The following is a 12,941-nucleotide window of genomic DNA, read 5'->3' on the forward strand; positions in this document are numbered from 1 at the left end:
GTGATTGATGATGTTCAGTGAATATTTTAAAATGGGTGATGCAATAGTCTGAAGAGTCTTATCAGGAACCTTTAATTTTCTAAGGATCTCCAATTATTAATTTATTGTCATCAACATCTATAACAGTTATGATGTACTATCACATTTTCTATAAACCGGTTCCACCATAACTTTCTATTACATTTTCATACAATTAACATGAAATCCCGACAGTCAGTTTAACTACGTACTTTACATACTGACGGTAACGGAGTAATGCGAGGCTATTTACAAAAGAGGAACCTACAATTACCAAGATATAATATACAACGAGCTAGTTGGTTCATACGTTAACGTTTGAGACTTGCATTCAGGAGGTTCCGGGTTCAAAGACCCTGGCCGGCCAATCTGACCGGGCTTTTTCATGATTTCTCTGTCACAAAACGCAAATGCCGGATTGGAAATTTACATACCATGATTCATCACCATCTCGATCACCAATATCATAAACATTAATCAAAATCTAAATCAGTAAAATGAACACAAGCCATCTACAACACACAATAAAGACAGAAACTCAACAATAGTAAAAAATGGTCTACCGGTATACCTACAATCATAAACACGCGATATGACCACAGATGTTAAAACGTGTAGACCATAAATAAACTCAACAAAATAGATAAATACACAAATTAATAAGTAAATTACACAACATTCAAGCGCAATGCCTTGTATTATAGACAACAGTCAACTACGGAAGACTAACTACAGAAATAAACTTATTATAACATACGAGTAGGCTTACAACACGTTCGTAATATTTTCCACTGAATAATTATTGGGAAACTTCCTGTTTACTAAATGCGGGTATTTGATTTCGTTATTCACCCATAAATAACGTGTGAACCAATTTATCGACAGAGTCGTTGCCCAGGATTAGCTATAGGAAGCTGATCCACGTTACATAAAATGAGACAATGATGGAGATTTGTTAGAATGCCAATCGGGGTAGGCCGGCGATCGAACCCGGTCCACAGGATGAGTCCAGCGCTCTAGTTACTGGACCACCGTGGCAGCTTTACTGGGAAACTGGTAAGTCATAAATAGCCCATCGTTTGAATTGGCATTCGCTAATACAGGGTGATTCACGAAAAGTTACCGCCAGTTATGGAGTTTATTTCGGGAGACATTCTGAGCAAAAACTGCCATATAAACACGAGTCCTATTCTCAAATTTTCAGAATTACACTAATTTGAAGTTGTTAAAAAATACATTTTTCTTTAGTTTTAAGGGTAATCATTCTTACACACTTATCACAACAATTGTTACAGACACACTACTTCTAGCAACTTGATTCTTTAGGGCCGTATTCATAGACATTTTTAGCGCGGGTTTCCGGTGGACGATCAGCGTTTTTCGTATTCATAAACCAGTGTTAGCGATAGGATATGATTTGAATTCTGTACAAGTAACCAGTCGATAGCCGGGGCTAGCTTAGTACGCTCGTAGAGCGTGCTGCGAAATGTCTATGAATAGCACCCTTAAAGTTCAATTTTGCATCCTAATTACAGTCTTAAAAGTTTACAAGAATGATTTGATTTGTAACAATTGTTGTGACAAATGCTTAGAAAAATGTAATTTTGTAGTTAAACATTGAAGAAGAAAAAAAGCAACAATGGAATAAACACATTTCTATCTTCAGAATACTAACCAAATAAAGAAATTATACCTCTGAATAGTTCATTCTCTAATTGCAATATTCTTTTACCCTCAAAACTAAAGAAAAAAGGTATTTTTTAACAACTTCAAATTAGTGCAACTCCGAAAATATTGAGAATAAGACTCATGTTTATATGACTTATTTGCTCAAAATGTCTTCGGGAATATGCTACGTAAGAAGCGGTAACTCTTCGTGATCAGCCTGTATATCACGCACATCGAAAACTACGTGTTGTGTGTAATGTAATGCAAGTCTGCCAGTCACACATATGTGAAAGGTTTCAGAGACTTTACTAGATCTAATCATAAACAGACAAGACTTCATCTGGTTGCATATTATGGATGTATCAATAAGTGAGTTACGTAAACGCAGTCGGTTCTAACATTGCCGAGATTGCTGCAAAACACGACACGGCTTAGAATACACTGATTCCATGAAAGAGAGCCAACTTCATGGATTCAGGTATACCTGGTGGTTATAATTTTTTTGCGCGCGACGGCACTGAAGAGTTCGTGCGTCCCTAGCTTCTGTCCAAGTGCCTTGACGTCAATGACCGGAATATCCGTACGTACAGTTTTCTGAACCTTGGGAGACAATGTTGATGCAGACTTTATTCCGGAGTTACCATTTCAACCACTATACATACGAAATTAGCATTGAAATGCAAACGTTAGTCTACACGTCTATACGAATGAATGAATGGTTTAGGAGTTCATTATGTATCACTTGAATTGACAAATTTTGTTAACGGAATGTCTTAAGAATAAAGTACAGTTGATGATATTGATAAATATTTCTGTCGATTTTATGACATAAGAACACTTAATTTAACACACAATTTCAAAAATATTAAGATAAATAAAGAAGTATGAAGAGACAAATCTACCATCAATAGAGTTGTGAACTACGGACATCATGCTTATCGTAAGATGTTACCTAGAGCAGCTCTGACATATTTCGCAGCAGTCGATAGCGACTGTATCCCACAACATGGTGCAGAGATGGAGTTATGACTAGAAGGCCACCTCGCTGACAACACGTCTGTCACTGACCACTATCACAGCAACGCTGTCGAGCACCTAAACGAAAACCACCGTTTCGCTGTGAGGCATCACAGGGCACTGAGCTGTGAACTCTACGGAGGCCGCCGCCAAAACACCAGGGAGCGACGACACGAACGTAGTGGGGAGAAACACCCAATAGGAAAGGTTTACACCTCCGTGACCAGCCAATCGTAGAAGACTACCAGCTGTTCGGCGGTAAGTCCACTGGCATCCAGTCTTGCAGTCTGTATTTACTGCAGTATGTTTTCAAGTGCAAACTCACATCTGACCTAGTGATAGGTGACTTGTTCTCGAAAACTTCCATCTGAATTTTCAAAACTAGATTGAGACTTGTTTAAAAATAAGGTGTGGTCAGACGAAAATTAACGTTGAAATAATTGTTTGTCAGAAACAAGTCGTGCAGGTATACTGCAGTACCGCTATAAACAATATTCCGGTATATTTTGTTAAAACTTTATTGAAACTCCAACAAAATTTAAAAAACAGATCAATATAAATTATTATGTAGCACTGTCGCTATGGTTTGGGAATGGGATCTTACAAACTTAAGGCTGGTTCACAATAAACCTGGAACGGAAACGAGAACGAGAACGGAAATAATGTTAGATGTTAATTATGAATGCTCACATTTAAATACATTTATTTTAACATTAATTCCGTTCTCGTTCTCGTTTCCGTTCCCGGTTTATTGTGAACCAGCCTTTATTTGAAATATTTACTGTCTAATAATAAAATTATTACATTATACACCCCAGAATGCCTGCTTACTTCGTTTTCGCTTTCAGAGCTGTAATACTTATGGTTTTTAAGGAACACGGAGGTTCATTGCCACTCTCACATAAGCCCGCCATCGGTCCCTATCCTGAGCAAAATTAATCCAGTCTCTACCTTCATATCCCACCTCACTCAAATCGATTTTAATATTATCCTCTCATCTACGTCTCGGCCCCCCCAAAGGTCTTTTTCCGTCCGGCCTCCCAACTAACACTCTATATGCATTTCTGGATTCGCCCATACGTGCTACATGCCCTGCCCAACTCAAACGTCTCGATTTAATGTTCCTAACAATGTCAGGTGAAGAATACAATGCGTGCAGTTCTGCATGTGTAACTTTCTCCATTCTCCTTTAGGCTAACTTCATCCCTCTTAGCCCCAAATATTTTCCTAAGTACCTTATTCTCAAACACCCTTAACTTCTGTTCCTCTCTCAAAGTGAGAGTCCAAGTTTCACAACCATACAGAACAACCGGTAATATAACTGTTTTATAAATTCTAACTTTCAGCCTTTTTGAGAGCAGACTGGATGATAAAAGCTTCTCAACCGAATAATAACAGGCATTTCCCATATTTATTCTGTGTTTAATTTCCTCCCGAGTAATTTGTTACTGTTGCTCCAAGATATTTGAATTTCTCCACCTCTTCAAAAGATAAATTTCCAATTTTTATATTTCTATTTCGTAAAAAAATAATAAATCATGGTTTATTTCACGACGCTCGCAACTGTAGAGGTTATATCAGCGTCGCCGGTGTGCCAGAATTTTGTCCCGCAGGAATTCTTTTACATGGCAGTAAATCTACTGACATGAGCCTGTCGCATTTAAGCACACCTAAATGCCATCTACCTGGGCCGGGATCGAACCCGCAACCTCGATAACAGAAGGCCAGCGCTATACCGATTACGCCACCCAGGCTGACTCCATTTCGTACATTATTCTGGTCACGAGACATAATCATATACTTTGTCTTTTCGGTATTTACTTCCAAACTTTCTTTTTCGTAGTTTGGTAATAACCTATGCTGTGCTCAGCTGCAATTTTGATATTATTTCTGATATTTGCCCACACGCTATTCACATCTAACTCTTCCTCAGCTATAATACTAATAATAGAAATATATTGTCCCTATTTTAATGTAGCAGTAGTATTTATTTATTAATTGATTGACTGATTGATTCTTTTATTTATAGATGTGTACATACATAGGCTGTGTCCAGTTACAACGTTCGCGTGTAAAATAAGTATCCGGATTTAATTTCTACAATATGGCAAAAGACGGTAAGCATAGAGACAATAAAAAAAAACTACAAACGTTTCTAAATGAACGAAAGTTGAAACATCAGGACTCAAATATATTTTATATACCTTACTTCAAAATTAGCTCATTTTCTATTGTGAATATTGAAATCTCAATCCTTTCAATAACTTGTAATATTATTTAGCTACTTTTAAACTCATTTTCACTTTTATAAAATATATTTATTTAAAAAATTGCAATTTAAATATTTTAAAAATCTACAAATAAGAGAAAAATAATGAGCACATTGGTTTTTACTTTTTGGATGAAAAATATATTATGAAACAGGATGTATCTAGAAGAGGCTGACCAGATTTTTATGATACAACAGGGAACATCGGCAATTTCAAGAAAAACCACAAACACTTATCTAGTCACTATCCGTTGAAATGTTGCAGAAATTACATGTAACAATAGATACAATTATAGAGCTTTGCACACTAAATTTGTAGAGTATCTTAACTTTCTGAATTAAATAAATAAACACACACAACTTCTATACATAATTATGGCCACTAAGAATTCAATTTCAGTACTGACGCATGAATGGAAGTCTTTCACATGATATTGTACACACTGAATTCTAAAACACACATTTTACAAGTACTTGTCTGAAGAATACCGGTATATCTTTTTAGGGATCTGTTTATTCCCATACAGCTTCACACTAAGTTCTTCACATGAGAAATGAAAGTTTGTTTTCACTTGTAACAAAGCTGTTTCAATTTTCATTCTCGACTTTTCATCAGTCCAGATTGAGTTCATTGTGGAGAAAAGTCTTTCAATTGACGAATTACCGACTGAAAGACACATGGTTAATGACACTATTTTGAGAAGATTTTCAAATGGAATAGAATTTTTTTTTTTTGAAATGTTGAAAAACATCACACCAATTTTCACCTGTTGGTTTGTCACAAAACTTCTCATTTTTTGAACTACTTAAAAATGGACGCTGCGGCAGTTCTAACGCTTCCGCGCAACGCGAATGAAGACGAAGATGAAATGTCGTATGTTCTTCTCAAAGAGTGCAGAATATCTCATACTGTGCTCGCTGGTTCTTCTGCCTCGTACTGGGAACCGTTCAGAAATGTGCATGAATCACAGCAGTTTCATCACGATACTTAAATATTCATGTGTAAAATGTCATTGAAATAAAATCAAAATTTCTGGAGGCAAAAAGGGGACATTTGCTACCGGGGGACAGCAATTCAAAATCGGGGACGTCTGATCAGCCTAATCTAGATTGTAGAAGCATTTTACTTTTTGTGGGAATAATCTTCTGTTGCTCACAAGGTGGTTTTAAATAGATATTTAGCTTGTTATTAAATCTACGTGACAGTATATTTTGTACGTGAGTACTATTCTCACAGGCAGGCGAATAAGCAGATGTAAACACACGAAACGAACCGAGGAACATAACTGTCTTGCAGAGCGAAGCTAGTTGATCCTTGTACACCTAACGTGTACTCAAAGTAACCAAACATAGGGCTGTAATTATAACATAACTTCTCTTCGAAATCTTGAACTCTTCTATTCCTTCGTACCTGTCGTCTCGCTTCACTTACCTTTCTTCCCACCACAATCTGAACACACGCTCTCGCCATGAAACAATACTAACAATACCATCCCATCGCACCTCCTCATACTCATCCTCTTTCACAATAGCCCTGCCAAGACTCTGGAATTCGTTACCTGCTAGCATCAGGGACTGTCGAAATAAAATTCAATTCAAACGCAAACTTACTAGGCACTTGGTCAGTAATTGAGACTCGTTCAGACATGGTTTCTTGTAAATAGTTCTTTTAATCTACCACAACATATCTCAATATCCGGTAATTTCATCACTATAGAATTTTGTTATTGTAGGTTTAATTTGTAATTTAGTAAATACAAAAATATTCTTTGTTCTTAACTTCTATGATAAAATGTCTAGCTTTCATTAATCAGGTATTCTTGTCGTACTTTAATTTTTATTGTAATTGTAATTGTAAATTTAATATTAATTGTAATCTTATTGTTCATGTTATAGTTGTAATCCCCTGGTAGAGGGGCAGAGAAGGCCTGACGGCCTTATCTCTACCAGGTTAAATAAATAAATCTAATCTAATCTAATAACTTGCATTTAGATATCTGTAATTTACGCTGCTTGAAGCGGATAGCGTATACTAAGTTGATGTTATGGTTTTGCTAATTTTTTAGCTCCTCGTTATACGAAATGCAAAGAGAAAATACTGCGATCCTAAAAAATATCGATGTTGAGATTTTCATGGTAATACTCGTTTCTAGCATCCCTCGTGCATGAGGTGATTTAGAGCTTACTTACTGTCTGCCTGTGTGCACAGCAATTTCTCTCAAATCACTGAACGGATCTGTTTAAATCAAATCAGATTATTTTCTCCGTAACCTTTTGTATCACACATGATAGAGTGACATGTGAAACCGTGTAATTCATATCTTATGTCTCTAGAACTAGGTATTCCTGGAAAGTTAATTACACTTATACAAATGACGATGCACAATACTGAGGCACAAGTTAGTCTTGGAAACGAAGTCACTAATAGTATCTCTTTTAATACAGGGGTGAAACAGGGAGACGGATTATCCACAACATTATTTAATCTGGCAATACATCAGGCAATCGAAAAAATAGACCAAAAAGGCACCATATTCCTCAAGTCAAGCCAAATATGTGCATACGCAGATATTACCATTATCACTAGGAACCTGGCAACCCTTAAACGATTAACTACAGAACTTTCTAATGCAGCTCAACCAATGGGATTAATGAAGAGAAAACTAAGTATATGGTAATGCCTACCGCCAAAACTAGAAACATTCCTCAAAACATATCAGTAGGAGATATGACGTTTTAAGCAATTAAACAATTTAAATACTTGGGCGCCATACTCGATTACAACTGCGATATGAGCGTAACCATTAAGGACAGAATACTGGCAGGCAACAGAGCATACTTTGAAAATGTTAAATTGCTTAGTAGTCGGCTAATTACGAGAACAACCAAACTAAACATATATCACACTTTAGTTCGATCGGTAACAACATATGGATCTGAGGCATGGACACTAACTAAAGTAGAAGAAGATCTCCTACGGTGTTTCGAGAGAAAAATTCTAAGAAGAATATACGGACCGGTATATGAAAACAACGTATGGCGGATACGTTATAATGAAGAAATCAATCAACTGATTGGGGGACAAGATACTGTCAAATTTATAAAATCCCAGAGGTTGAGATGGCTGGGACACATACAGAGAATGGACGAAAACAGAATTCCCAAGAGAATATTACAAGGGAAAGTCCACAGCAGAAGAAGGGAAGGAAGACCTAAGAAGAGATGGCTGGATGGAGTCGTCAGGGACCTAGAAATAATGGGAGTGAGGGGTTGGAGAAAGAAGACAGGACAGGACAGAATGGAGGACTGTTGTACCAGCGGCCAAAACCCACCCAGGGCTGTAGTGCCAGTTGATGATGATGATGATGATGATGATGATAATGATGATGGTCTCTAGAGAAATTATCTGCAAAATTATTTACACTCTTGACTGTGATTTCATACAGAAGACTAATCACAAAACACCATGCGACGGGCTACCTGCCTTGCGTAACAAAAGGATCGAGGCTCCTTCTTAAAGTATTGATGGTAATTTGTTCTAATGGCCTTGTTATGCGCGAGTGAATGTTCACAGAAGCGATTAGTTATACAACTATCCCTTCTTATTTAGCAGTCCTGCTGCTTAACTCCCACTAAAAACCATAAAATATTTTCTAATACAATATAACTTTTGAACAGATTTGTGTAAGTAGCGTTATGTTATAAATTACTACTACTACTACTACTACTACTACTACTACTTCTTACTGGCTTAAGGAACCCGGAGGTTCATTGCCGCCCTCACATAAGCCCGCCATTGGTCCCTATCCTGAGCAAGATTAATCCATTCTCTATCATCATATCCCACCTCCCTCAAATCGTTTTAATATTATCTTCCCATCTACGTCTCGGCCTCCCTAAAGGTCTTTTTCCCTCCGGCCTCCCAACTAACACTCTATATGCATTTCTGGATTCGCCCATACGTGCTACACGCCCTACCCATCTCAAACGTCTCGATTTAATGTTCCTAATTATATCAGGTGAAGAATACAATGCGTGCAGTTCTGTGTTGTGTAACTTTCTCCATTCTCCCGTAGGCTAACTTCATCCCTCTTAGCCCCAAATATTTTCCTAAGCACCTTATTTTCAAACACCCTTAACCTATGTTCCTCTCTCAAAGTAAGAGTCCAAGTTTCACAACCATAAAGAAAAACCGGTAATATAACTGTTTTATAAATTCTAAGTTTCAGATTTTTTGACAGCAGACTGGATGATAAAAGCTTCTCAACCGAATAATAACAGGCATTTCCCATATTTATTCTGTGTTTAATTTCCTCCCGAGTATCATTTATATTTGTTACTGTTGCTCCAAGATATTTGAAAATATAATAAATTATTAAAATAATTTATACGAATTCTATGTGAATTTGTAAAAAAAAAAAATAATTACATATTTAAAAACCCGTAAAATTTATAAATCATAGGCCTACCATATCTTGCGTATTCGGATTATTAAAAAAATACTATTTTTGTGCAATTCAGAAAATGTACTTTCATCTTATTTGAGTAAGCAGTAAATGATTTTGTTTATGTGTAGGTGCATGTTCAATAACAGTTAAATAAAACTATTAAGGGGGGGGTGATGGTGAAATTTCTATTTTCTACGTTTTCAAGGCACAGTCCTTGATTTTTTGTACACATAATCATGATGTGAAGGATGGCCAATCTGACAGAGTCAACACGTTAGAATAATATTCTGGAACGCAAAGTAGGCCCTGTCTAGCAAATTGAAAATATGCATTTTTAACAAAGTCTCTCAATAATTATTTATTCGTTCATCATCGATCATTGTATTCCACAATTTTGCGGAGACGTCGATGAAATGGGCAGAATAAACTCTGCTTAACTTGTAGCTAGATAATAACTTATTGACGAAGTAGCAATTTATGACATCTCATTCTAGGTTAAATCGTATGAATGCGGAGAGCATGAATCGGCAATTCACATTGCAAATGGGTTACAGCACAGCAGATATTACGCCCTCCAAATTGACACGTCAGTAACGTATTTTTTTTAAATTTTATTGGGTTATTTTACGACGCTGTATCAACATCTAGGTTACTTAGCGTCTGAATGATATGAAGGTGATAATGCCGGTGAAATGAGTCCGGGGTCCAACACCGAAAGTTACCCAGCATTTGCTCGTATTGGGTTGAGGGAAAACCCCGGAAAAAACTTCAACCAGATAACTTGCCCCGACTGGGATTCGAACCCGGGCCACCTGGTTTCGCGGCCAGACGCGCTGACTGTTACTCCACAGGTGTGGACTCAGTAATGTAAATCCCGTAGCTTTAGTAAAATATCGTCGTTGTTCCTGCAATAACTCCTATGTGTAAAATATACAATTTTTCAGTAGGAGGAAAAAACGCATTAATTCATCCTATGGCAGCCGTACATAGGGGATTGTGAATTCTTACATTTTCGAAAGAAAGAAATATAATTAAAATAGGAGATTTTATTATTTGCTGTATCACTATTTAAGTTATTTCAATCAAACTCCTGTATCTCCTCATGAGGAGCATAGGGCATTCACAAAGTGCCTCCATCGGACCCAATTTGTAGCCAACTTCTTCACTTCGCTCCATGTTTTCCCCTCCCTAGCAATTTCCTCCAAAACTGTTCTCTTCCATGTATTTTTTGGCCTTCCTCTTGTTCTACTACCCTGGGGGTTCCAATCCAAAGCCATTCTTTCTACCGCTCCATCTTCTTTCCTGATTGTGTGCCCTATCCAATTCCACTTTCGTCTTTTGATTTATATTGTGATTTCTTTCTGATTTGTTATATTTAAGTTATTTAATAGAGCAAAAATCTCAAAATCCATAAATATGCCATATAGAAGTTATTGCAGGAACAAAGACGATATGAAAATAAGCGGTTCCTACGACGATTCGTTCTTCTGTAAGTCAGGTTATTGACAAACCAATGGTTAGGCTATTTTCAATGATCGGACACCTTCATCACAAACATTCAACTGTATAGGCCTACGTATCAGCAATGCTGATTGAGCATTGACGCAGCTAAAATACCATCTGCATTAATGGCGTTCTTCTTTGTAAAATATGTTGCTCCAAATGCTGTATCAACACAATGCAGCATTCTTAGAAAAACATTGGCCTCACAGGGTATGCCTGAATATCTTAAATCGGTGCTAAGATATAAAGTTGCAGAAATTGTAAGTTACATCAAACTGCGTCCAGCCACTATGTGAGAATCAGGAGTACCCAGTAGCCACTCACTGTAAAGCTCCTATTTCATACTGCAATAAGCTGACTGTCACATGGTGTAGTCCTCACACGTGTTTTCATTCTTCGAAAGGAGGTGAAAGTATTTAGAAACGTGATAATTTCCCACTTGCACATCGATTGTTAAACAACACATAGCTATCTGGCTGATGTACCGTACTCCGGTTGGCTACCTGAATTAACCGAATCTCTTTCTGCGAAAATAAATCTTGAAGAACTGTGGCAATTCTCAGAATAGGAACCCTTCTGGGAAATAAATTTCACTTAGACAGCAGTTCCTAATCAAGGCAAGAAAATGTCCTGAATGTGAAAAATAGTAGTGTCGCCCCTAGAAAGAGAAACTCAAATTTTTCATGTGATACGTCTTGAAAAATTAATTAGAAGTACAAAAACTGCCCCCAAGTTGGCGGAGCATTGAAGCATTTCATACCTTTATTAACAAGTTACTTATGAGAATTCGCCTTCTCAGGTTCAGTAGCTCTGGACATGAAGAAGAGGAACAGACCAAATTTGGAGCCGGTTATGGTTCCTCCCAGATAGCTCCTTTTAAATTACTTGTGGAACAAGAATAGGCAAGTGTACAAGTGTTCTGAGGACGGATTTTGAGAACCTGAAAGTTAAAATGACACTGAATATATACTGTATCATTAGTTGTGTCTAAGAATAAGCGCCTCATTTAACACATTTGTATTTTGAAGGCTTTGGTATTTCGAAGTAGGAATTTCAAAATAACGAAAAGAATAGTTTTCTATGTAAACCGCGGGCCACGGACTGTTACCTGCGGAGAGGATATTATAATCTTTTTGTTTACGGTCACTGTCAAGGAATTAGTGAACAGATTTCGGAGTCAGTGTTCACCAGACCGTAACAAAGTATCTAGTAACAATGAGGGTTCTGCCTGAGATAGGGGATATGCCTGCTGATCTCGAACAATACTATGTTGAAATGCTAACTTTTAGGTCATCAAAATCAGCCCTCTAGTTTTGTAAGTACGGGTGATTTGTTTTGCTCTTTCAAGTACAAAAGAATGAACTTCTGCGAGCATCATTGTATCCACGTCTGCAATGTCGACCGAAAAACAGTTTGACCCAACTCACCTATATTAATAATAAATCTGTAGACGAAATTTTTCTGGTAATTTTCGATTTTCCAAAAATAATAGGTCCTAACATATAATTAACCGCCCTGAAACCGAAAATAGCTTTTTTGAAATTTTTGTTTGTATGTCTGTCTGTCTGGATGTTTGTTACCTTCTCACGTGATAATGGCTGGACCGATTTATATGAAAATTGGAATGTAAATTAAGTTCGTTGTAATTTCAATTCAAAATATTTTATTTAAAAGGGGGGGTTATAAGGGGGGTCTGAATTAAATAAATCGAAACATCTCCCTTATTATTAATTTTCATGAAAAATATCACATAACAAACGTTTCTTTAAAAATAATTTCCGATAAGTTTTATTCCACGCAAAAGTTTGATAGGACTGATATTTAATGAGATAAATGAGTTTCAAAATTACAATAACGCCATCTAAGGCGGTGTAATGAAATAAAAAACAAATGACTTCGTCTATAAGGGGTCTTGGATAACAACAATCGAAAGCTATGAAACAGCCTACAGAGAATGTTTCTGTGTTTGTATGAAGTAATATCGGAAGCTAAATTATCCGATTTGTATAATTAATTAT

At 36.8% G+C, this 12,941-nt stretch overlaps 1 protein-coding gene across 2 annotated transcripts in view; it reads right to left on the reverse strand.

Annotated features, from left to right (window-relative positions):
• LOC138706387 (M-phase inducer phosphatase-like) overlaps positions 1–12,941 on the reverse strand; it is a 206,028-nt gene that overhangs the window by 21,471 nt on the left and 171,616 nt on the right. The window contains exon 1 of one of the 2 annotated variants that reach the window (XM_069835629.1): positions 2,639–2,804. The exons of the other annotated variant lie outside the window; for it this stretch is intronic. Coding sequence (XP_069691730.1) covers positions 2,639–2,694 — 56 coding nt within the window. The 5' untranslated portion in view covers positions 2,695–2,804. Of the gene's footprint in view, positions 1–2,638; positions 2,805–12,941 lie in introns of those variants that run through there. 2 annotated transcript variants of the gene reach the window in all.

The sequence above is a fragment of the Periplaneta americana genome, chromosome 1 (genome assembly GCF_040183065.1).
Source record: "Periplaneta americana isolate PAMFEO1 chromosome 1, P.americana_PAMFEO1_priV1, whole genome shotgun sequence".
Taxonomy (NCBI): Eukaryota; Metazoa; Arthropoda; class Insecta; order Blattodea; family Blattidae; genus Periplaneta; species Periplaneta americana.